The sequence below is a fragment of the Xenopus laevis genome, chromosome 7S (genome assembly GCF_017654675.1).
Source record: "Xenopus laevis strain J_2021 chromosome 7S, Xenopus_laevis_v10.1, whole genome shotgun sequence".
NCBI classification, from domain to species: Eukaryota; Metazoa; Chordata; class Amphibia; order Anura; family Pipidae; genus Xenopus; species Xenopus laevis.
The window spans coordinates 90466952-90494393 of NC_054384.1; the positions used below are offsets into that span (position 1 = coordinate 90466952).

At 38.3% G+C, this 27442-nt stretch overlaps 1 protein-coding gene across 3 annotated transcripts in view; it reads left to right on the forward strand.

Moving 5' to 3' along the window:
• The window catches only part of mmel1.S (membrane metallo-endopeptidase-like 1 S homeolog), a 118151-nt gene extending 102302 nt beyond the window's left edge, over positions 1–15849 (forward strand). For all 3 annotated transcript variants that reach the window (XM_041571511.1, XM_018228013.2, XM_041571510.1), the window contains exons 15-23: positions 1301–1384; positions 3478–3581; positions 4879–4937; positions 6578–6697; positions 7548–7681; positions 8969–9034; positions 9470–9565; positions 13794–13870; positions 15339–15849. In XM_041571511.1, the coding sequence (XP_041427445.1) occupies positions 1301–1384; positions 3478–3581; positions 4879–4937; positions 6578–6697; positions 7548–7681; positions 8969–9034; positions 9470–9565; positions 13794–13870; positions 15339–15438 (840 nt within the window). In that variant the 3' untranslated portion in view covers positions 15439–15849. The remainder of the gene's footprint in view (positions 1–1300; positions 1385–3477; positions 3582–4878; positions 4938–6577; positions 6698–7547; positions 7682–8968; positions 9035–9469; positions 9566–13793; positions 13871–15338) is intronic.
• The last annotated feature ends 11593 nt before the right edge of the window (positions 15850–27442 follow it).

The window sequence follows — 27442 nt, forward strand, 5'->3', positions numbered from 1 at the left end:
CGACTGCCTCTTTAAATACAATGCTACCTACATTTGGCATCTCTGTATGTAAGAGGAGGGAAGGCTTGTTGGTATAACACCTTCTCCATCTGCTGACTTGCATGTAATTCTAATGTCCAAGTTAGGGAGCGGGAGAGTATGCAAAGACTCCAGTAGGGCCTTCTCCTTTCCACCTGGTAGGCAGTAAGAAGAGGACTCATGGGCATACAAAATATTCTTTTGATCAACACAATGGGGCAGATTTATCAAGGGTCGAATTTCGAGGGTCAAATTCGACCCTCGAAGTAAAATCCTTCGAATTCGATATTAGCGCAAAAGGTTTGATCGATTCGAACGATTTTAAGCGATCGATCGAATGATTTTTATTCAACCAAAAAAATAAAATAGAAAAGTGCTGTGGAAGGTCCCCATAGGCTAACATTGGACTTCGTTAGCTTTAATTTGGCGAAGTATGAAGTCGAAGTTTTTTTTAAAGAGACAGTACTTCGATTATCGAATTGTCGATTGGTCAAACGATTTTTACTTCTAATCGTTCGAAGCATTCGATTCAATCGAATTTGACCAATTCGATGGTCAAAGTACCCAAAAAATAACTTCAAAATTCAACTTTTTTTTGATTCAAACTATTCACTCGAGCTTAGTAAATCTGCCCCAACAAGTAGTAGCAAGCAAAATATTATAGAGCAAATTGGACACATTTGTTATTGACAGCTGAAACCTTCAGTGGAAATTCTAAGCATTTTGGAGGCTGCTACATGTGGTGGTTTAATCAAAAGACCAAGGGGGTTATTTATCAAAATCTGAATTTTTCTGATTTTTTTTAAAACAAAAAAGTCTGACCAAACTAGAATCCACAATTTACCGTTATTTATAATAAAAAATAAAAAAAACACGGAAAATGCTACATTTTCGGATTGTCACACGAAAAATCAGGAGTTTTCGGATTTGATGCCCGAAAAATCAAAATTATTTGTGAAATTGACGGAAAAGCTGTGAAATGTTAGGATTATCATACTAAACACAGTGCAGACAATAATATCTTCAAATTGCGAAAAGGACCTCTTCCATTTACTTCTATAGGACCTCAACAGGTTGAAGATGGAGTATTTTTGGATTCTGACTTGTTGCAGAATCTCCAAAAATTTTAGTTGTTTCTTTTTCTGCTAAACATTCTGATTTCATAGTAAAAAGAGTTTTTAGCATTCGGACTTTAATAAATCAGACCTTTATGTGAGCCCTTATGTGAGCGCTGAAGCACTGCTTGATTGTATGTTCTTCTTAATCCTCTGTTTCTTTGTAGGCACTGTCAATCAAAGAACAAATTGGCTACCCTGATTATATTTTGGAAGATCACAATGATAAACTGGATCAGGAAACAGCAGCTGTGAGTTCATGTTTACAACAAGTTCTGCTGTGATTTTTTATGTTAAAATCATCTCCCCCTGGACATTTTTCATTCCTGAGATTTATCTATGATTTTTTCCTACCTGTTTATTTGTTTTTTTACTTCTAAACAACTTGAGCAATTGTCCCTCTAGGCCAGTGATCCCCAACCAGTATCTCGTGAGCAACATGTTGCTCTCCAGCCCCTTGGATGTTGCTCCCAATGACCTCAAAGCAGGAGCTTATTTTTGAATTCCTGACTTGGAGGCAAGTTTTAATTGCATAAAAAACAGTTGTACTCTCAAACAGTCTCAATCTAGGTTGACAATCCACATAGGGGCTACCAAATGGCCAATCACAGCCCTTATTTGGCACCCCAAGAACATTTTACATGCTAGTGTTGCTCCCCAACTCCTTTTACTTCTGAATGTTGCTCACAGGTTCAAAAGGTTGGGGATCCCTGCTCTAGGCTAACCCCAACAGATCAATACACAGCCACAGCTTCATAGAAAACATGGCCAGCTTCTATCAAAAGCCCTGAGAGGAATACTATTTATTTAGATCTCCAAAATTTCATTGTATTGACCTTTGAAATTCTATAAAATTAGTGTAGCACCTTGTCATTAGTGTAGAAGGTCACATATCCATTCATTAATGCTACTGTATATGTGGTTGCCCATACATGATGCAAATAAATAGCTCTGTAGACTGACGGAATGTTTGACCCTTCCATGTGACGTAGACATTTATCAGGGAACAGCTGTTAAACCAAGAACTCAGCATAAGACAATCTCGGGGTGTATCTTTTTAATGTGTTTGCCATGTTGTGGCTATTCTTTAAACATCTCAAGAAAATTGAATTAACATTTGGTTCCTAGTAAATAGTCTTTATTAATTATTGAATCTGGGTAATGTAGCAAATTTGGATATGAGGGTTCAGGTGCAATCAGAGCACAAGATTGCACCCACAACAGTGTAAACTAAAAACTTTTTGTCTCCTCATCTACACAGCATCACTTTGGCAGTTACATTACAGCTTGCTTATAAGCCTATTAAAAAGGTGTCCATGCCCATGTTCTGGCCTCTTCTTTAGTGGGCACCCATATGTGAACAAATATTTTGCCTCTCATATCTGACCTAAAATGTTGTACTGATTTGAAGAATTCCGTGCGAATAGTAACCAAAAGCGGTAAAAAAGCAGTCAAACTATATGTATTTAAGCCAGTGAGAAGACAGCCCTTTACCAGAAGACTATCTTTGGCTTTTATTCGTGGCAAAGTAGTAGCCCACGGCTTATCACGACAGGGAGAAGACAGTGGGAGAACTAAATAATAGTGGTGTAGATATGTTCTTATCTTACCATTTATTACAGGACTAGGAGAAGAGTATGTGCTTGTGTGTGTCCATGGTTTAGAGCCAGACACTATGGCTGAATAATCTTAGATATGTTGTCAGGTGACTTGGGTATATCAACCACAGCTGGAGGGCTGCAGATAAAACTTAACTCTCCTGATCAATGCATGAGGGGCTTTTGCTGAAAGGCATTTATAACACAAAAATGTAGATATATCATCTCATTGTGAGCCAATAAGATGAATTCTAAAGCAGTTTGGCTACACTACAAAAGATTAGCTCTTTAGAATAGTACTTCCAAGAACACTGTCTAAATCAAATTATTTATTTGGTGATCTTCATGGAGGAACCACCACAGCCATATTTTAGAGCTCCAAAGGGGCCTAGGGCTATGGGACAGCCTACAGTCAAAATATACTTGAGTCCTCTACAAAAAGAATATCTTTATTGGTTACAAATGTTTCATTGGCTTGTGTTTGATAAATTCTTTCTCTGCTCTTATATTATTTATGTAATGTGGCTGATCCATCATATTCTGCCAAGTCCTTAATTATTTGCTTCATCTAAGTATCACTCATAGGCTAAAATGGAGCTGGTCATTAGTTGGGGGCCAATAAGTATTTTTTTAGCATGATGTAAAGATTAATATTTTATGCATTTTATATGCCTTTAATAATAAGTAACCATATTTTGAAATTGACAGACATTTCAGCTCTACCATGATTTTACCTCTTTTCACAGCTGAACTTCAGTGAGTATCAGTATTTTGAAAATATTTTGGAAATCTTAAAGAGTGGAGCACAGAAGAGCCTGAAAAAGCTCAAAGAACCAGTTGACCAAGACGCGTGAGTATATTCCGACATTCTGTTGTTTCTATTTGTATCTTAAAGTAGTCAGAATTAGTTCTTTAACGACATTGTTTTTTGCTAAAAACAAAAGATGTAAATACACTGTTAGTATAAGCACTTAAGCCACACATTGTAACATGTTGTAGAACCACCTGTTGCAGCAATAATAGGCGATGACAACGCACCTCGTTGGTGCTTAATTAAAAAGCATTTGCATCCAGGGACTGACTGCCCTTTGCTTCTAGCAGTTGATTGGAAATCTAGGTGCCACTATGAGCAGTATCAGTGGGTGCAAAGCAGCCCTTCTCTTACTGGTTGCTCTTGGGCGCTGAAACTCCCTAACTTGCTCATGTTAATGACGGGTTAGGGCTTGATAAGAAGGGACATCAACATGCAACCCCCTGACTGTCCTTCATGAATAAAGTGCTGTTTTATGCAGGTGCTGCTGTATTCATGGGGAACTCGTTGTGCTCTATTTTTGAGCTCCAAGTCTTTATCTGAAAACGTTAAAGGTGCAGGACAGACCACAAAGTGCAGAACGCATGCCAAATTTATATTTTTGGCACTTTGCAACCTGCACTGCACTAATTAAAAGGCCCCCAATTTGTAGGCTCTGGGAATCGACTTTTCTAGAAATTATGTAATGATCAGGTTAAACACATTAAACATTTTTGGGCAATAAGAACGTTACTTTCCAACACACGACAAGTAAACCCATGAGCTAATGACTTGTATTCTACCTTTAATGCCAAAAATGAATGGAAACAACTGCAAGAAGTCTGTGTGCCCTGGATAAAGCAGAGAGAACGGTTCAAAGAAAATAACAAAGTGGTTAATTAGGGGTTTGGGCAGGCAGAAAGGATTTATACAAAGCTTCTAAGTAATTATAGCCAGATGATAGTTCTGTCCCTGATGACAGTGTGATGCTTTTTCAGAATGTTAAAATTGTTGGTGCCTCTATAAGTTATTTGTGCAATCATCAGCAGTATTAAAAAGTGATCAGAATCCCTCAATGCAAAAAAAGCATTTTAGCAGCCAAATGTAATCTGTAAAATCCAATGTCATAACATCCCTCTGGGGCAGAAACAAAATGTCATTTGAGACAAGACTTTTAATTAAAAAAAATGATCATGTGTCTAATGATGTGAGACTGATTACATAGCAAGGCCAGCAAGTCGCAGGGCATTGCCCAGTGGATTGGTTTCTAGGATACCTTTCATGGTCATTTATCTTTATTAAGCCAGAGAACAGAATATACTTATACTTCATTTTCTTCTCTCTTTCTGTTCTTTAGCTGGATAATTGGTGCTGCAGTGGCTGACGCTTTCTATTCCCCCAACAGAAACCAAATAGGTATGTCCAGTTGCACCTAATTATATTACAACTCAATGGCATGTTGCTTGATTTATTATCTTTTGGTTAAATGCAGATCAATAGATTTGTGACAAAATGAGAATTAGTTCCATTCATTTGCTCCATACCATTTACTCTTATTCAGGGCACCTCTGATGAAGTGCCAGAAAGAGGCATGAAACTCGTCAGGTGACCATACATGTCATAGAGTAGAAGTACATCCTTAATTGATGACTGTCATTTTAATTTCCAAATATTCTTTATTATTTTCCAAAGAGAAAAGTAAAGCAGGTTAGGTATACAACATATTTTCATTCAACATACAGTTTCCTCTATGAGTCACCAAGTATACCTCTGGGAAAGGGAGAGGAGGGTTGTTAGTGAGGATGAGGACAGGGGAAGAAAAAAAAAAGGGGAAGAAAAGAAAAAGGGGAAGAAAAAGGCACATCCTGTAATTAACCCAAGATCTCATTGCTCAGAAAAAAAAAGTACAAAGATGCACACAATGCAATCTGATAAGGCTGATAGGACTGTTGATCCTTGAGTGGATAAGGTTTGCCGACACAGGTCAAGTAATTGTGTGCGTCTCCAGACTCTCCAGATAGCAGTGTTTTGGGCTGCTCGCTTAATATCACAGTCCATTAATTCCTCCATTGATATGCTGTATTGAGCATCTTTAAGTACTTGATGCATCGTTGGTGCTGTATTTGCCTTCCACATTCTAGCTATGGTAGCCCTTGCCGTAAACATCATGTGATGTAGTATAAATTCTTCCCCACGTTCAAGATCTGTTGGGAAAATATGTAGAAGAGTCATAGCTGGTGTGAGCATTACTGAAATATTCAGCTTGGTCGTAATAAGTCTCTCTACATCTCCTGCCATAACGGCTGAACTTTGGGGCAGTCCCTGAATGTTTTCTCAACCACTAAATCCTAAGTACTTATTCAGGGCAGGCAGAAGAGGCACCTGCCTAGGTGGGGGTCAGCTTGGCCTACCCCTGCTCTTATTCATATCTAACTAACACGGATACTGAATCCTGGATAGAATGTCTATGTACTTACTACACAGCACATACCCATCCTCAGCTTTGAGGTCATCACTTACCTATTGTCTATTCAATGAAGTTCTCTTTCTTAGTGAAAACTTTTTCAGTTCCTGCACTTACCTTGTAGAGTAAAATCCAGCCTTGTTTTTTCATGGCTGTCAATGAGCATCAAATGTCACTCATCCACATGATATGAAGAGGCCCCTAAAGTTACTAACAGCCCCACCTTACACAAACCTTTAACGCCCTCATTAGCCACCCTTGATGCAGTTCACCTTGTTGTAATTGTTAAAGATGTAAGAAATACCAAGGATCTCAAGATGCCTCCACACACAGGTAGTGGCACTGTATATTTTCTAAAGGGTGCAATATCCCTTTGAAACATTATACAAAATCAGGGAGGAACTATGGGTAGGCCCAGAAAACAACCATTTGCGAATAAATATGAGTTGCCCCAGAGTCACCATGTTGATTTGTCTAATAAACGTTCTCTCGTACTTTTCGATTTGTGTCATGCCAGCATTTCCTTTCATGTGGATTTGGGTGAATAAAAGCAAAAAAATACAAGACTGGTAAATTAATTCTCTTTTTTTAGTGTTTCCTGCTGGAATTCTGCAGCCTCCATTTTTCAATAAACATCAACTTCAAGCATTAAACTTTGGTGGCATTGGTATGGTGATCGGCCATGAAATCACCCATGGATTTGATGATAATGGTATGAGTAAAATGTTACTTTTAATGATTTTGTTCCTGGTTTTCTTAATCCGTAATGGGGCCCATTCACTAAATTCAAAGTATTTGAAGTATTTTTTTAGCTACTTCGACCATCGAATTGGCTACTTTGACCTTCGACTATGACTTCGAATCGAACGTTTCGAACAAAAAATCGTTCAACTATTTGACCATTCGATAGTCGAAGAACTGTCTCTTTAAGAAAAAAATTCTACCCCCTAGTTCGCCACCTAAAAGCTACCGAAGTCAATGTTAGCCTATGGGGAAGGTCCCCATAGGCTTTCCAAGGTTTTTCTGATCGAAGGATAATCCTTCGATGGATGGATTAAAATCCTTCGAATCGTTCGAATTGCGCAAAATCCTTCAACTTCGATATTCGAAGTCGAAGGATTTTAATTCGGCAGTCGAATATCGAGGGTTAATTAACCCTCGATATTCGACCCTTAATACATCTGCCCCTAAGTGTATGATCTCAATTAAACTAAACCCCTCTCATGGAACAATGACTTATAAAATCTGAAATGGGAAAGCATTAAAAATACAATGTTTTTTTTTATATATATATATATATATATATATATATATATGGCATGGGTGTTCTTGTATACATACTCCAACCGTGTTTAGACCTGATCAATGGTGGGTGTAAAATGCAGCAGATATATAGGTTTAATCAGGGGCATAGGGGTGTTCCATACGCTATTTTAATATAATGAATTTATATAAGAAGTAGGCAGTGAGTTGAGGCCTTACTAGAAGTTTGCTGGCTGAGGGTAATGTTCTCATTACATTCAGTTTAGTTACTGGTGTGGTTTTTTTTTTTCATAATACAGGTAGAAACTTTGATAAAGATGGCAATATGTTTGATTGGTGGAGCAATTTCTCAGCAATGCATTTCAAGGACCAATCCCGTTGCATGGTTCATCAGTATGGAAATTATACGTGGGAGCTGGCTGGGGGACAGAACGTAAGTATTATCATATTAACAGTCATAGAGATTCATTACATCACTGGGCTCCTGCCATAAAAACATTTGTTTGCTCACTGCAGATCATACACTTCCCCAAGTGCTTTCTGCTCTGTAGAGTGTCAATTAAAGAAATTGAATTTCAAGAAATTCCAAATTGATCCCAGGACATCCTCCATAAGCTAAAACAGCAACTTGGCAGGTTTAAGATGGCGAATAGTCAAATTTGAGTTCTTAAAGGGCCAGTGCATGATAAATCTCGAAAATTGACCCTTGAGAAATCTGCCCCTAAGTATAGAAAAATGTCAGGGGCTTGTGGTAAGCATAAATCAACCTAGAGAATGTTGAGCAATGTTTCAGGTTCTTTGCTTACCTTACAAACAATATTTCACCATGCATCCAATGCGAGGGATTTATACATTTTCTATAAGCTCTATCCATTTAGTTTATTGCACATCTCTCGTGCTTTTAATTCGCTCACCGTTCAGACGTAGTGGTTCGGGTGCAATATGCCCCGAACCCTGCTCATATTGGTGCCCCAAAGGGGGAAAAAACCTTGTATCCAAAGTATATTTTTTCACATATAAAATTGTATGGATAAACTTACCCTTTCGGTAATGTGACCCGGGTGATGCCGCCCCGAGTCCGTCGCTAAGGAGACAATCCGCCGTGTATAATCCCAAAGTATGAGGGCGCACTTCCAGGGCCACAGATCGGTTGCTTAAATTTTTCGGTAAAATCACTTTTATTTAAACATTGTTAAAAAGGATTACATCAGTTTATGGTCTGATGCGTTTCGTATAGACATACTTCATCGGAGACCTAAACAAACTTCCATCACATCAACTATTTATACCCACACATGTGACCTTCCCCCCATAATGCAACACTTCAGTTAATTCACTGATTAGTATCACCTATACAAAAGTGCTTTAAATATTTAACGGTTAAAAAACATTACTTCGCTCACTCTCGAGCCAAACTGCATTACTGATGTTTCCTTCCACATAGACATCTACTGTATATCTTTCAATCTGAAATGTTACAATTTTCATTTAATGTTTATATAATGAATAATTAATCTATGATAAATCTATATCTAAAAAGATGTTTGTACTAGTTCATTTTGTGCTACAATAAATATACTTGTTCTTCGATTTTAATTGATACGGCCAACATTGTTACAAGATAAAAGGTTACTTACCTTATACATGGAGTTCATCCCTAAAAGTGACGTTTTCCATACAAGCTTTATGAACCCAAGTGTAACCTGTTCTTTGTTTTCAGGTTAGCGGAATCATCACGCTAGGGGAAAACATTGCAGATAACGGTGGTGTCAGACAGGCATATAAGGTACATCAGTTTATCGGGCTGACAGTTGGAAAACAGTTTGATACTGAAATGTCAATTTGTGTTGTGTGTGTGCTACATTGGGAATTTTCATTGTCGACATTGAGGTTTTCCTTCTATTATTCATTTATCATTTTTAACGCATATTTATACTGTGGCAGCATATTCTCAAGGCTGTACACATAAAACTTAAATATTACAATCAATATGTTAAATTATTTTTAAATTAGAAATTTTCAAGCACCATCCTCATGGAAAAAAATAGGACAATGACTACTTTTTATTCACTTTTCAACTACTTTTTATTCACTTTTTACCTGTTTTTTTGCCTCTCCACCTTGCCCTAGAGATAATAAAACGAGCCTCATTGTGTGATTTAAGCAAGCATTGCCCCAAACAAATAATAACTATACTGTAACGACCCATTGTTCTTTGCAGGCCTATTTAAAATGGGTGGAGAGACATGGAAAAGAACCAAAATTACCTGGACTAGATCTTACACACAAGCAACTCTTTTTTCTGAATTTTGCACAGGTAAATATATCTTTTTGCCATAAGGGAAAGTTGTTGCCACATAATGAAACATTGATGGGTATGCCGTCTGATGTTCTCTATGTTGTATTCCAATCAGACAGTGGCACAGACAGTAAAACACTCTTAAGGGGTCATTTATTAATGCCTGGAGTCAAGTGCAAAAGTATTAAGAGTGCTGTGTCTTGGATTAAATTGGCTTCTCCGTCCTTGACTATATATTTTCTGTATCCTTACGAATTAGTGATTACTGTTGCTGGCAGGGAGTTAAAAGTCTGCAGTCTTTCCAGTTCACTGATCCACCAGCTTTGCCTAGTGTTAATATATATTTACATATGTAGCGCTATAGTAAATGGAGGGGCATCCAGATGAGATCTTACTTCCAGGGGTAAATCCCTCACAGCGGTGTGGAGACAGGGTGTAGTGAAACTGTAATAAAGTACTATGCACAATAATTGGGCGCCAAATTAATTATGCCAAAATAATGGGCGCCAAAATAATTATGCTTAACCAGAGAATTTAGTTAATTCAACAGAATAATCCACATGGGAGTTCCGAGAAATCAACAGAAACATGTAGCAACAGAGAGTAGCATATACTCGCAAACACAATGAACAGTTCAATCCCTGTATGCAAGGGAACATACACAGCAGCAATGAAGATACACCCTGCTTTCGGCATTTTCCCTAAGTGGAACACAGGGGAATCTCTACATCCCTAAGTCTATGCATTTAGTCCCTACTTCTGGATAATTTGTACCCGGGATCTTAATCCCTCTGACTCTCCTCGTCGGGGCCTTGAACTGCTCAACTAAATAACCTGTCTGTCACTCCTAGAGTGATCTATAACAGAGTATCCCTTGCTAGGGTTAATATACCAAGGGGCACATTTATCTAGGGTCGAATATCGAGGGTTTATTAAACCTCGATATTCGACCGTCTAAGTAAAATCTTTCGACTTCGAATATCAAAGTCAAAGGATTTACCGCTATTCCTACGATCGATGGAATAATCGTACATTTCGAAGGATTTTAATCCATTGATCGAAGGATATTCCTTCGATCAGAAAATTGTTAGGAAGCCTATGGGGACCTTCCCCATAGGCTAACATTGGCCTCGGTAGGTTTAAGGTGGCGAACTAGGGGGTCGAAGAATTTTTTAAAGAGACAGTACTTCGACTATCGAATAGTCGAACGATTTTTAGTTCGAAGGTCGTAGTCGAAGGTCGAAGTAGCCCAGTAAACCATTCCAAATTCGAACTATTATTCCTTCACTCGAGCTAAGTAAATGGACCCCTTAGGTTCCACTACCCATTCCGTTCCTGATTCATCAGGTAAGAGCTAAAGCAAAATGGACCCAGAGCACATGGTTACCTGGATCTTTATACTGTAGCACAGTGCCATCTACTGTAGACTGTGAGAACACCATGGGCTAAGCTTAAGGCAGAACATTGAAACAGGTCCCCATTATGACCTTTTAGGACCCATTTAGGCATCTAAAACACTGAGGATTTACCTGTCAACATTTATTAGGGTGGCTAATTTACCAGATCCCTACACATGCAATAATATACAGTTATAAGGCACTTGATTTCTAGCCTTCTGTTTTATTATTATTATTATTATTATTAGCATGAATACAGTGCTCCCAAATGTAGGCATTGCTGTATTCATGAGGCATACAAAACTCTCCAGAGTGGAGCATAGAGGCTGATGGCAATTCAGTAACACGCATAGCAGGGTGCAAGAGTGCAACAAAACATGGTGGTTGCACCTGGTAACAAGATCCCCCCCCTTCTCGTTCTCTTTAAGGAACAACCAAATGATTACAGATGGTCTTTTACTGCCTAAGAAAATTACCAACATTATTCATTAATTGTCTGAGGATGTTTTCAGTTATCTACCTCTAAAGGCAAATTCTTCATGTAAATAAATGAGTCCACATGTTTGTGTTTGTGTCTACAGGCACACATTTCCCTTGTCACATAAGAATTTTAGATTTATGCAAGGGGTTCATATTCTCAGCCCTTGATAAAAGACAAAATTAGCTAATCAGTGAGCATTTTAGAGCAGTGATGAATTAGCTGCGAGCGTTAAAAAATTTAATTCCTCATCAGCCAGAGCCATTCACAGAGGACTTGGCACATCCCAGATTGTTAGAAAATGTCTGGGCTGCAAACCAGCACAATGCAGAAGTACAGATGATTTAGAGAAAAAACAATGCTGTCAGAATGAATCGCTCTGAGCATCTTGGGGTAATTTGAAAGGCTCCGCATGTCTAACATAATTATAGCTTTGCAGCATTAGAGATGTGCAACTTTGTTTGTTTTTTCAACAAAGAAGCACGTTTGCTAGTTAGTGGACGTTATACTATACACGTGGGTGATCTTAACAACAACCAGCTAATATTTTATTAATGTAAGGAAGACAAAATGAGCAAAAGACAAAATATAGAATTACTCCAAGCCAAGTAATGTAGTGATCCTCAAGTGATTTCCTATATATAATTAAAGGATAAGTAAACCTTAAAAATAAGTGAATGTAAAATTGATGAGGGGGCTATTTTAAGCACTTCTGCAATGTACATTCATTATTTATTTTTGTTAGATTCCAAGATATTAAGGGATACATGTGCTGGTAATATGAATGAATTTTGTTACAACACCGCCACCTGCTGGTCAGTTTCCCACCAGTCTGACCACCAAGTAGTCAAGCAAGTTGTCAGTAGAAAAAAGAGGCTGCTCTGATGTTCTTCTGCTTAGAAAAACAATTAGAAACTTTTCTCAAATCTTTCCTAAACAGAAAAACATCAGAAGAGCCCCTTTTCTTTCTCCTGACAACTTCCTTGGCTACTTGATTGTCAGACTGGTCAGAAAATGACCAGCAGGTGACGCTGTTGTAACAAAATTCATTTATATTAACCAGTAGGAAAACTAGAGTGCCCCTGGCACAAATAAAAATCTTTAGAGGGGCCTGGTGCACTCCAATCCCCATCCTCCCGCCCACTTCCTGTTCCGTCTATGCACTCGACTTGCTTTCCCCTTCCTCGCCACTGGTAAGAGAGTGGCTGGGGAGGAGGGATTTTTGTTCCTCAGGCCCCCATGCTACTGCAGGGTCTGCTTCTGCTATAGTTACGATACTGAAATTAACAGTACATGTATCCCTTAATATCTTGGAATTGAAAAAACATAAATAATGAATGTACATTGCAAAAGTGCTTAGAATAGCCCCCTCATCAGTTTTACATTCACTTATTTTTAAGGTTTACTTATCCTTTAAGTATGCATTATTGACCAATGAGCAGTCCCCTAAGTCAATAATTCCTTCATGTTTCATCAGCACTTACTTATTACCGTATGATGAAAATGTTGCTTAAAAACTTTAATCAAAGAATGAAATCTTTATATTTTATAACATATGAAGGCAAAACAAGAGTAGAGGTATAAGAATCCCTTATCTGAAAAACACGTTATCCAGAATGCTCTGATTTAGGGGAAAGCCGTCTCCCATAGACTCTATTTTAATAAAGTAATTCAAAACTTTAAAAATGATTTCCTTTTTCTCTGTAATAATGAAACAGTGCCTTCTGCTTGGACCTAACTAAAGCTGGCCAGATGTCCATCAAGCAGGGGTAAAAATCCAGTCCGATCACGGACCACATCTGTTCATTGGTGCGTTCCCTAAATCCGACCGCCCGTATGCCATACATTATGAGCCGATCGTTGGGCCCTAGGGCCCACTATCGGATCAGCACGATATCACCCACCTCAAGGTGGGCATGTTGGGGAGAGATCCGCTCATTTGGAGAAATCAGCAAACGATTGAATCTATATATGTATGGCCACTGTAAAATTCCAATAATCCTTATTGGAGGCAAAATAATCCTATTGGGTTTATTAATGTTTAAAGGATTTTTTAGTGATTGTAAAGTACTAAGTATGGAAATCATACCTATCAGCACTGTCTAAAGGGTGTCATGCATGACCCACTTTATGACAATGTTGCTTTATGAAATGAGCTTTGATTCACGTCCTGTGATTGTCATTCATCATTAATGTTCTTAACAATAGGACTACCAGATTTTTAGGAGAGAGTTTTAGTATTGGTGGAGGGGGAGATGGTGGATGCAGATCGATACTTGTTCCTTAGGTCAAAAATTGGCTAGCACCATCCTGATCACAAGTGGAAATTATCAGGTTTTCTGATTAACTAAAACCATTTTTCTGCACCTAGGTTTGGTGTGGTTCCTATAGACCAGAATATGCCAGGCATTCAATTAAGACTGATGTGCACAGCCCTTTCAAATACAGGTGAGTACAATGATACATATTTGTTAAGCAAAACGTATTCTGCATCTTTGAAATGGACAGGTTCAGAGGCCACCTCTATTGCCTCTGATTCTTCTTTGGGTAATATCCTAAATTATCTCTTTGAGAGCTTGGACAAGTTACTTAATCCTCTCCACCTTTGGAACCTTACTTGGATTTTAATCACTTTGGAGAAGAATCTCAATGTGCCTGAAATTTTAGCAATGTCTCTTTAAAGGGATTCTATCATGGTTTTCATGGTGTAGTTCTTATAACTAAATTTCTCTGTGTACACTGCAAAACATTCAGTCTACCATTTCTATTTTCATTATTGAGCCAATAAATGTATGTTTTTTAGTTGTAATATTTTTGTGTAGGCAGCCATCTCAGGTCATTGGGCCTGATCCTGTGCTTTCAGAAAGTCAAAACTTCACAACGGAACTGCTTTCATAAACTATTGTTTCTACTACACAATATAACTGGAGAAGTCATGTCTGGGATGCTTTACTATTGAGTGCTATCTTCATATATACCACTATCTACCTCAATTGCAAAAAGGGCACGAAAATGCATCCTGTAGAGAAGTGTCGAGTGTGGTAAATGGTACAGGTGGAAAGCAATTTGCAACTATATGAGAATAACTGCTGGGCTGGCTTTTACATATTGAACAGTTGTAGCCAATGATGTGCCTGGTTTCCCTGCTCGGATCAGAGTTATATTCCAATTTCATTATTGAGCCTATAAATGTATGTTTTTTAGTTGTAATATTTGTGTGTAGGCAGCCATCTCAAGTCATTGTGCCTGATCCTGTGCTTTTAGAAAGTCAAAACTTCACAATGGAACTGCTTTTAGATAAATTATTGTTTCTACTACACTATGTAACTGGAGGTGTCATGGCTGGGATGCTTTACTACTGAGTGCTATCTTCATATCTACCACTAGGTGGGGAATGGGCATATTTTTAGCAATGCAGGTGTCAGGGAGCTGTTATTTGGTTACCTTCCCATTGTTTTGTTGTTAGCCTGCTGGGGGAAGAGGGGGTGATATCACTTCAACTTGCAGTGCAGCAGTAAAGAGAAACTGAAGTTTATCAGCACAAGTCGCATGGCTGATGGTACCTAGGAAACTAAAAACATGTCATCCTCACATCAAATTTAAAAATTAAAAAAAGTCTATTTGCTCTTTTTGAAAAAGGATTTCAAAATTCTGTTGGAGGAGCACTATTCAATGGTGCATGTTGCAAAAAAAATTTTTCCAGAATCCCTTTAAATAATCCTTTTAGGTTAAAGTTCCCTACATGTGCGACCTCAGGAGATGGACTGCTGGGAAACACTTATGATCATCTCCCATCTGCCCTGTTTCATATGAACACTAAAAGGCACTTAAGTATATGAACTTCATATATGCTTATTATGCTTATCAACAGTGCCAAGTCTCTAAATCCTAGTTGTTTGTTCTGTTTTACTTCCAGGGTGATGGGATCTTTGCAGAATTTTGAAGCCTTCGCTGAAGAGTTCAATTGCAAAAAGGGCACCAAAATGCATCCTGTAGAGAAGTGTCGAGTGTGGTAAATCGTACAGGCGGAAAGCGATTTGCAACTGTATGAGAATAACTGCTGGGCTGGCTTTCACATATTGAACAGTTGTAGCCAATGATGTGCCTGGTGTTTCCCTGCTCGGATCAGAGTTATGGCGAGTGGTGCAGGCAGTTACAGGCAGCTTTTATAAGGTTTCCCTAAAGTCTACAATACACGGAATAGAACTTTTGCAGTTTTGATTAAAACTAGGGTGAAATGCTTTAATGGAAAATGACTGTTTTTACATGGCTTGACTGTTATATAAAACAAATCTGCTTTCAGGTTTTCAAAGACTAGTTAGAGAAAAAAAAAAAGATTTATTTTTTCGGAAGTTATTTTCCCCTTTTTTCCTGTTATCTTCTGTAACTGTGTTGCACATTCATTATTAAAGTGGCCTATGTGGAAATGATTGTCTGTAGCCATTGTAGAGCTGACTTAATCAATCATCTTTTTAAGGTTTAGGGTAAGGGCACACGCTAAGATTCGGGGAGATTTAGTCGCCCGGCGACAAATTGCCTCTTCTTCGGGCGACTAATCTGCCTGAAAAGACTTCCCGTTGGCTAGAATCTAAATGACCTGAGGGATGGCACTCGGAGCTCTTCGTTTTCTGAAGTTGCCTCACGAGGAAACTTCAGGTGACTTCGTAAAACGAATCGCTCCGAGTGTCATCCTGCCGGCAATTTATACTCTAGGCAGCGGGGAGGCAGTTCGGGGAAAATAGTCTCCCGAAGAAGAAACGGTATGTCGCTGGGCGACTAATCTCCCCAGTAGCTTCATATGCCCCTGCCCTTAGCGTTGTCCTTAAAGGGATACTGTCACAGGAAAAAACATTTTTTTCAAAATGAATCAGTTAATAGTGCTGCTCCAGCAGAATTTTGCGCTGAAATCCATTTCTAAAAAGAGCAAACAGATTTTTTTATATTCAATTTTGAAATCTTGACATATTGTCTATTTCCCAGCTGCCCCAAGTCATGTGATTTGTGCTCTGATAAACTTCAATCACTCTTTACTGCTGTACTGGAAGTTGGAGTGATATCACCCCCTCCCTTTCCCCCCAGCAGCCAAACAAAAGAACAATGGGAAGGTAACCAGATAGCAGCTCCCTAACACAAGATAACAGCTGCCTGGTAGATCTAAGAACAACACTCAATAGTAAAAACCCATGTCCCACTGAGACACATTAAGTAACATTGAGATGGAAAAACAGCAGCCTGCCAGAAAGCATTTCTCTTCTAAAGTGCAGGCACAAGTCACATGACCAGGGGCAGCTGGGAAATTGACAAAATGTCTAGCCCCATTTCAGATTTCAAAATTGAATATAAAAAAATCTGTTTGCTCTTTTGAGAAATGGGTTTCAGTGCAGAATTCTGCTGGAGCAGCACTATTAACTGATGTGTTTTGAAAAAAACTTGTTTTCCGATGACAGGATCCCTTTAATGCTGCTTTTGGGTCATTGAATGTATTAGTGGAAACCCTTTGTTTCACACCACCCTTACTGGAGCAGCCACAGAATAGCTTCACGGCGAGATTATCTATTATTTTTTTTTAGATTCAAGAGTTGTATAGGAAATAGAAATATTACTGTAAGAAAATATTTTCTTTTTTTGGATCTGCAGATATTTTTGGTTCTAGAGAATATAAAACTCCTATAGAGAGCTATATATTGAAATTGTGATCAAGTGGTTTGTATGTGCAACTGTTTTGTCATTTCCAGTGTTTGTGAAATTGAATAGAAAGCAGTGGGGACTGTAAAATTAAAATGTAATAAATGGTGGTGTGATGTCGCCACATTTGCTTTAAATGTTCAAAAAGAAGATTGGTAAATACACATTCCATGTTTTAGTAGTAATTCATTTTTTTGTAAGTGCATACATTTTTTTAGTTATAGTGCTATGATAAACATTGCCAAGCCCCTATACCATGCCAAGAGAAATATACAATACTGTAGCTAATAGCATTTCAGTACAGAATTGTGCAATGCTCCTAAAGCTCAGTCTCATCAATTCCAATATTTTAAAATTTAAAATTTTAGAGGCTGTCACCGATACAGCTAGACCCGCTAATCCAGGCACACTACTCGGCAGCATTAAAAAACAATACTAACAGCTATGAGAACATACCAGGTCTCCTATTTTCCAGCATCTCTTGGTATGATTCACCAGTGACACCAACAAATTGATTAGCCAATGTGTGTCAGTCTGACTAATCCTCATTCTGCAATTCCCAGTAACTAATACAATGTCTACCTCCTATTAATATTCATCACAGACTCTGATTATATATTGGAATATCCTCACTTGCCCAACTGCCCTTGTCATTGGCTGCTCTTTCCCACTGCTCATCATTTCCTGTTCCTCTATTGTTGCAAAATGTCGCAATCCTGGTTACATGGTTGGCTAATCCACTGAAGGGGCTGTTTCTTTTTATGCCATCTCTTTTTTATTGTACACCATATCCCCATTATTTACATCCAACAGTAGTGACAATTCTATGATACAAAAGGGGAGACAGGATATTGTTCATTGTGTACATAGCACAGGTTCTTTGACTGTTGAATACCAATATACTGCATTCGTTTCTAGCTCCTTCTGAGTATGATATCATTTTCCTTATCCTGTAAATGTCATTGGTCCATGGTTGGTGGTACCACCTCAACACCTGCACTATAGCTAAGCAGTAACAGTGTGCCTATAGTGTATGCTTATAGGATAAAATATGAAATGCCCCATTCTAAAGCAGATTGTAGGACAAAGTTTACCTCCAGAGACAACCTCGTATTGCACATACAGCACAATAACAACTAATGCACATGCTCATGTTAAAGGGATATTTTTGTGTACGCATTGTGTAAAGCATTTTCATATATAGTGAAAAAGACATAAGCATAAAACCCACCTAATCTGCACATTCAGCAGTCATTGGTAACTACAAACTGTATGGTTAGGACACAAATAACTATAGCTATGACAAACCTCTAACAAATCACACCTCCCTATAGTCCAGTAACCCCCTAGCAACAAATCAACAGAATTTTGTGATAAAGCGCAGCTGCAATAATTTAAAAAAAAACATATTTTAATATGGGTTTGAGGATTAGGGTGCATATTGCCCATGTAAAAGTTGCAGGTAAAGAACCAGACCTTCAGCCTCAGGAGAAACACTGTATAATTCTTGATTAAATAGGCTGGCCAAAATGGACCACAGTCAATAGCTGTTGCTCAATGTTTTATTAGTTTAATCACCATTTAACATAGTGTAATGAAGCCTGATGCGTTTCATGCATACATTGGGCACTTAGTCATAGCCTATGAAAAAGTCCTCCATGTAGGCACAAAACTTGTCAGCGATTATTTACACTATGCTAAAGAATGATTAAACCTTTTTTGATAAAAAATTGAACAGCAGCTATTGATTCTGGTTCAGTTTGTGTGGGCCTATTTACTCAAGAATTATGAATATTGCCCATGTCACATCACAACACCCACTACAGTCATTTATTGCAGCAATCTAAAATGTAGTGCTCTGAACTGGCAATATCATAAGACTCAACATTCTGATCCCTATTCCAGCTTTGTAAACATCTTGGCTTCCCACCCTACTGAACCTGTATCCCATTCTTTCATGTGAATCATGTACACAATTTACACAACATTTCTCAATAAAATGTAACTGCTCAAATATATGATAGATGAATAATACTGCTTCTTAGGCAGACAGCAATTACATGATGAATGTATTCAATAGCCCAATTCCAGCAAATGATGCGGGTATTCACATACCTTATGTGCTAAAAGGAAGAAAATGTCTGTGCAAACAGATGGGAACTAATAAAACCTGGATAGTAACCCCAATAATCCAATAATCTAAAAAGAGTTTTATTATTGAATTGTTTCACAGAAGTGGGAGATCCATTGACCCTATACATCAATTGGGAGTCCACATCTGATTTATATTTGATTAAGCCTAAGGGACTCGCCACAGTTCTCAGGCGATCACATATAAGGAAATCCTTTATCCAAAGATAGCAGTCCCAAGGCTTTTGTTTTCATAAAAAATATTGTTTTATTAAATTAGCATTAAAAATCAATTACAAACAACCCCACCAAGCCCACCTTACGCGTTTCGCACCCTCCGGCGCTTAGTCATAGGACACTATGACTAAGCGCCGGAGGGTGCGAAACGCGTAAGGTGGGCTTGGTGGGGTTGTTTGTAATTGATTTTTAATGCTAATTTAATAGATCCATTGACCCTGGCAGAGATCTAGAAGACTTATATTTATACTTTTATTGGTAAAATAATAACTGTAAAAGGGTAAATTTCAAAGGCAGGGGGATGAAGTGGAAGAACACTAACGGAAACAAGAGCTCATGTGCTCATTTAGGCGGCACTGTGTCCCAAAATGGGTAGTTCTGTGGAAAAAAAAGACAAACGTCCATTGAGTTCATCCCTTCTACTTTTGCCCCCAGCATCACACTATTAATTACTTTATAGTTATTATATTACCCATTGTTGCTTCTCAATATATCTGCAGATAAACAGAATTAATGATCAGATTATTTAGCAAGGGCTTAAAAGAGAAATAAAGGCCAATACCCTGCCCTCCCCAAGAGTCCTCCCAAACTGCACAACTGGGGACCCCCTAAACATCCCAGTAAGCTGTACCTTGTTCTGAAATTTAGAGCAGTTTTTTGCCTTCTTCAGGTACAGTTATAGCCAGTTCCGAATCAGATTCAGCTGGGCATGCTGTGGGCATACAGAGAAGGGGACCTGAACTGGCACAAGGTGGTTCAGCTATTCTGAACTAAGTACAGAAAACAGGGAAGTTTAGGGGTTCCACAGTGGTTCAAGAGTCAGATGGGAGGGTTGAGGGAGAAATATATTGAACATAATTTAGGTCTTCTATAAATTTGACATAACCCTCTTCTACCATCTTTACTTCGCTAGTATAAAATACCTTCTTTCCTAGTTCATAGAACACTTTCCATGTTTAATGAAAGAAATCACAGTTTAAAATGATCTTCTAAAATCCAATACATTTTAAAATATATACAATATTACACAACACATTTTGGCAGTGAATTTCATAGTCTTACAGCCCCAACCATAGAAAAACCCTTTCCTGTAGGGAAACCAACTCTAACACCATCAAAACCACTGAGGCCTACAGCAGGCAGTGCAAGTGGTGAGCGCATTCTATATGTGCCCAAAGGAAAATGAAACTGCTTTCCTTAGTGGGTATCTTGAATATGCCCCAGTAAATGCTATGCCTCATAGTATAATGTATTGCTATTACTAACCCTTACTAAATTTTTTTATATATTGTTTACCTATTGTGTTCCTATGTCATCTCTTTTTATTATTATTACTGCTAATTGTCCTGTCTGTTCAGCTGTGTTTTATACAATTTTAAAACCTTGGATTTATGTACATAAGAGAGTTATATAAATATTTGTTCATCTGACTGCTGCTTAAAGACTGTTGGATCCTATTTTGATGGGTTTATCTCTTACAGGTATTGAATTTATAAATAAATGCTTGGGGTGTTCTGAACAAGGTGGCATAATTTGGAGCACCATGCCTTAACTCTACTACTTAAACCTGATAGGTTTGTGTTTCCATTAACATTTTTTGCAGCTCAGTTACCATAACGCACAGGGTACTGGCTTGAAGGGGTAGTTCACCTTTAAGTTAACATTTTGTAAGTTATAGAACTATTACTCATCCTTTCTATTCAGGTCCTCTTCTATCCATATTGTTGTCTCTTATTCAAAATAATTTAATCAATTGCTGAAATTGCAAACTGGGAGAGCTGTTGAATAAAATGCTTAAAAACCACAAATAATAAAAAATGAAAACCAGTTACAAGTAGTCTCAGAATATCACATCACACTACATCATACTAAACATCATGCATAAAGGTGAACAACTCCTTTAGCATGAGAGACACAGCACCTCAGTTCATGGTTTGTACAATTACAAACATAAGTTGCATATATCAAAGCTTTCTGGATAATAGCTTTCCAGATAATAGATCCCATACCTGTATTAGAACTTTCTGACCTGTTGAAATCCATTATCAATTGTATAACTTGTATAACAATTGTATAAAAAACATATGGAGAAAACATTGACCATTAACAGAAAATTTTAAACACATTTTTAATGTATGTTTTTCAAAGGAGTAATGTTTGTGTTTTGCTGGTATAGTGCCCTTAACGTGTCAATGATTAAAATTTTAAAGGCTTGTGAACTTGCTGGTTTTCATTTACAGAATAAAGGTTTCTGCAGGGTATGTACTGACAGGCATATGTGACATTACAAATCAAAAAAAGCACAATGACAAGACGTTCTTATTTTTTAATTCAAGTTTATCAATCAAAAATATCTCCAAAATGCGAACAAAAGAAAAAATCAGCTATAACCTGGTAAAATTCTATAAAAGCAAATGGGAGATGTATTATCAACATTGTTATTAGTGTTTCTATTATGAATGATAGGAATAAGTGCCAACATTTTCTGCAGCACAGTACAATAAGGGGGCATATTTATTGTGTGGTATATAATTAAATTTGCTGAAAAAAAAAGATGTGTAAAATAAATGGTGACTTTATCAAGATTTTATTTTACGCCATGAGATTAAAAATGCTTAGCACAACGAGATGATCATTTTTTTCCAGTGACAACACGAGTTTTTCAAGCAATCAGGAGTTTTGAAAAGAATCTCTGATGGCAATCTACTCTGATTCCTTCTCCATGATGGAAGAGCTACAGATATAGGGTTCAGATCTAGACATCTAGAAGACCTTGGTGCCTTTGAGAGGGTACACGAAAACTTGTTCCAAAACACATGGGGGCAAATTCACTAAAGGGCGAATTTTCGCCTGTGAAGGCTTTCCACACTTCGCTACCACTGCGCTAATTCACTAAAATGCAAAGTTGCATCTCAGCAGCCAAACGCTGGCGAAGTTTCACTAGCGTTAATTTGTCAGCACGAGCATTTCATATCGAACTTTTGTTAACGTTTGTTTCTGCCTAGCGAAACTTCGTTAGTATTCTGACGTTTAGTTCAATTTGAATAGGGCGGGTAGACGTCTTTATTAGAGATGTTGGTGCAAATGCTTGAAGTGGCCATTTATTATTACACATGTCCAAGGAAGCAAAAATAAAGACAAAAGAGATCCTCTAATGTCCTAGACATGAGCCCACCCTAAAACAAATGTGGCATGCCCCTCAAATGGTTGGAAAAATGTTAACACAAACATTTTTAATAGTTCTTAGAACTTCTGAAGGCAATCCCGCTTTAAAATATGAAAAACAACAGTGTTTTTTAGAACTTTTATGACTTTTCGGCATACAGGATATGATGTCACTGACATAAGATTGAGGAGGATGTAGCCTCATCTTCAAAAAGCTTGATGCATTGTATTAAGCCCTGCTCAATTACCATCATTAGACTTTGATGCTGGATCACTTACATTACATCAATTGCAACACAAAAATAAACTGAAACAGAAAAAACATCACTCAAATTGAGCTGGTAATTCAACTTTCATTAGATCTGTTTAATTATCCTGAATACAGGGTATAAACATAAATTTATTAGGTTCTCATATATCATTATGTGTGGGATATCCATGTACTAACTATTTAGAACCTCATCTTGAGCTTTCCTTAGTACGAAGGTTTAACAACTCTGAATAGATTCTTATCCAAGCTTCCAGCAAGTGAGCAGATCCCAAGTTAAAGTGGTGGGTGCTCTGTCAGTGAAGGAAAATTGGGTTCCCAATATGAAGACAATATCAATGTATGTAAAGGGGCTACTCATGCCTAACAGACACCCATTACTAAAGCAAATGCATGGCCTTTGTTGCAAGAAGTAGGAAGTAGGCATGGTACACAGCGATGCTTCTTGCAGGGGTGGTTACAGTCTGTGGCTCTGGTTGCTTACTCAAGGATTTTACACAATGAACACTTTTCCAAAATTTCTCTACAAGTCTCACAATGTTCCTCCTACAAAGCCTCCAGGGCCACTGTCATGTGGATGAACACTAGCCATTCCATGGACATTTCTCTTTTACCATATTACTCTCCCCATATCTACTCATGAATGATCCAGTTGCCTAACTGGCGCACACTCGCCCAGGGGCTCTATCCCACAATTTGGACATGCGAAAAAATGTTTTTTTGACGGAGCACATTTTTTGCAAATTTTCTCGACAGTTTTGGGAATTAATCGCCGGCGGCGAAACACCTATAGAATTTATTTGCCCATCACTAGTCAGATTAAATATGTGAGTCTTTTGATTGAACCTTCTAAAACATGGCAGACTTTCCATTGGTATAGCAGTGCATCCCTGGGCAATGATCAGGTATTCATGGAAGATTTGCATCTGGCAATGCGAGAGTCACTGTGATTGTTGCCAGAAATGCAGTTAAAGGATATATGTTTGGATAGAGCGCACAAAGGCATAGAGGTAGAAGCACAAGAGTGTATAGGCACATAGACTGCCTGAGAGAACTGTATAAATCTGTATAGGTGTGGGACCAGTTATGCAGAATGCTCTGGAGCTGGGGGGTTTTCAAAAAGAGTTTGTTCCCTAATTTGGATGTACTGTATATCTGCTCAAGTTCCAAAACCCACCAGCACTCCCTGGCCTCTCTGTTACAAGCTGGCCTGGTGCACAGTTGAAAGGGATCGGCAATCCTTAATGAAACACGTTTAACAAGAAGAAAAACCGGCACTCAGAGCTCAATGCATGCGGGCAAAGCCCTGCGTGTTTATTGCAACGTTACGTTTCGGGGGCGGGACCGAATAAACACAATTTTTCACTTTTTCAACAAAGAGGTGCTACAGTGATATCTTTTCTACTATAAATCTGTATTTGGCTACACGGATGTATTATTAGTTTCCCAGAATCCCTTTGAGCAAAAACTTTGTCCCCATGCGTTAGAGTATTCTACTATATGACTAATATAATATTCTACTATATGACTAATATGTCTGCTTTGCTACACAATTTTCGGCCCTGGTGTAGCAAAGCAGCAGTCAAGCTGTATATTTTGGGTGCTGTAAAACTGCGACTGAATAATACTTATATGAACCTATCAAATTGCCACTTTATTTCTATGCATTATTAGTTTCAGCCTGGAACTTTATCCATGCCATTTTGGGTGCAGTTTCAATGTAAGGGGGATTTTTATTTTAAATCATTAATAAGAAGTTTATAACAAGCTTCATTTTTATTATTTCTTTATACTGACATTTTATAGCTGCTCATCACATTTAACGCCGAACTGGAATATTTTGTCTTATACAGAGATGCCATCTAGTGGACAGACAGTAAACAGATTTCCCTCAAATGAATGTGATGAATGCTGCTTGCATATATTTCAGAATAGTTCTAGTGGGTATATTTATCAAAGAGTAAAGTTAGAGATGGCCACAGTCCTCTAGAGTGAAATTCCGCCATTATCCATTTATTACTATGGGATTTTTAGAAGAGTATTTATCAGTGGGTGAAAGTGAAAGTTCATCCTTTGTTAAATACGCCTTTCAAAATGAATGAATGGAGCGTGGCGAAATTTCACTCTAGAGGACTGTGGTGATCTCTAATTTCACTCTTTGATAAATATACCCCTAGGTCTCTAGGAACTGCTAAAGGCAGGGGGGTAAATTTACTAAGCGGCTAAAATTCACCAGCGACGGCTTCACAGCCATCGAAACACTTCACCAGCCGAAAATTCGCTCAGACAACGCTAATTTACTGAAATGCGAAGTTGCGTCCAGGGCGTTGAATGCTGGCGACTTTTTGCTAGCATTACTTCGGCAATCAAAGCGAAGATGCGCTAGCGTTCAATTATGCCTAGAGCAACGTTAGAGGTCTTCGCTCAGGCTAATTTGCATATGGCAAGAAATGATAAAGTTGAATGGACGTATATATGCTGCAGCAAATACATTACATTACACAAGCCTGGGAGCCTTAATAAATAAAATAGAGTTGTTATAATGCCCTACACATGAGCCCACTGTATAGTTTATGTTCCATGTGTTAGAAAATGTATGGGGGAACCCGGTTACGCAAAAAATAAAATTAAGGACTTTTGCAGGCTATCACTCAAAAGGAAAAGATGCCAGCGTTTTTTTGGGACTTTTTCCACTCAAAATATGATGTAAGTAACAGAAGATTGAGGAAGATCTATGCACTCCAATGCACTTCGCCTGGTCTGAGCTGGTGAAGGCAAGTCTGGTGAATTTGCGGAGTAACGCAAATTCCGCAGAACGAAAATTCACCTGGCGATAGAGTGCGAATGACCGCTAGCGGCTGTCTCTTTCGCTAGCGAAGTTACGCCTGCGCCCTTTAGTAATTCAGCAAAGTGCCTGAAAGAGGTAATGCTGGCAAATCGTCCCATCGTTAGTCACTTCGCCCTTTAGTAAATCTGCCCCAAGGTCTCAAATAAATAGAGCTGTTTTGTGAGGAGTGCCATTTTTATTACCATTATTCTCAATAGCTATGATATTGTATAGGGGCTCTATTTGTTTAGAAGGGTTTTTTCTGTACCAGTTAAGGGTAATTATGTCAACTTCAGCAGATTTGTTCAGTCACCTTCACCTGTGTAACATGCTCACTCTCCAGTCAGGCCACACCAGCAGACCCACAAACATTTAAACCAACGTGGATTTGGATGGAGCACTCGACAGCAAACAAATTTATTGAACCACAGCATGTTTCGGATCACATGGATCCTTTTTCAAGTGAAACATGTTGTTTTTTTCACAGCTTCAGGACTTAAACTTCGGGTGTTTTCGCAGCTTCGGGTTTTTGGCTGCGTTGCCTGTGGTGCTACCATACAAGGAACTGTGATTTTAATTGCTCATTGATAAGTACATAACACTCTCCAAGCATATGGCGGTTGTGCCTGGTACATCATTTCAGATAAATAAGGTTTAATAAAGGGTGAGCCTATGCAATTGTACTCTAGGGAAGGTGGAATACAATCAACCAGTAGAAGCTCACAGCACTTTGTACAGAATTTAAAATGAGGAAGCCAGACACTGAAAGGAGGTTGTGATATGAAGAAAAGCTTATTACAAAGAGAGACATTCTGGAAATGTTTTATTACAGAGACAGACTTCAGTTTTGAGGAATCAGATGTCATATGGCATTCCCCCTACATCCTTTCTTTAAATTGTGTTGTTTTATGCAATTTTACAATGTGGCCACTAGATGGTGAACACAATATTGTTCACATGCCATTTTTCTTGAAATATGAAAGAGAATTACCCCCTTTCATTCATTCATTTACCCACCTCTGTGTGCACTGAGCTAAGGGAAGATACAGACTAGAAAAAAGAACAGTGAAACCACTTTTATTAAAATGATGTGCTAATACAGCCCTGCCAGGGGTGTTTTGATGAAGCAGACACTGTGACTGTTAGGGCTTAGGGGGTTTCTATGGTCAAGCAGTGAGGCACTAATTAATAAGCAGTTTAAATATATATTCATATTCGTTGGGAACTTGGGATCAAGTACAAGGTACTGTTTCATTATTACAGAGAAAGAGGAAATAATTTTAAAATATTTGGATTCTTTGAATAAAATGACGATACTAGATCTATCTCTCTTCTCCTGATCTCAACCCAGAACTCCCAACTTGGGTCTCCTCCTGCCTGTCCGCTATCTCTATTTGGATGTCCCAACCCTACCTTTAAATGGTTCTCTTTCCTCCAATTAACACCGTAACATCCCGGAAGTATCTACCATAGCTATCAAATCCACAATGACCATGTCTCCCCAGGGCCAGGCCTTGGGGTTATCCTTTATTCTGCCCTGTCCTTCACTCCTTATATCCAGTCACTTATTAAATCATGTCACTTTCACCTAAGGAACATATCCAAAATATGATCATTTATCACCCAAGATGCTGCCAGGATTCATATTCACTCTCTCATCATATCACGTCTAGACTACTGTAACTCTCTTTTAATTGGCCTTCCCCTC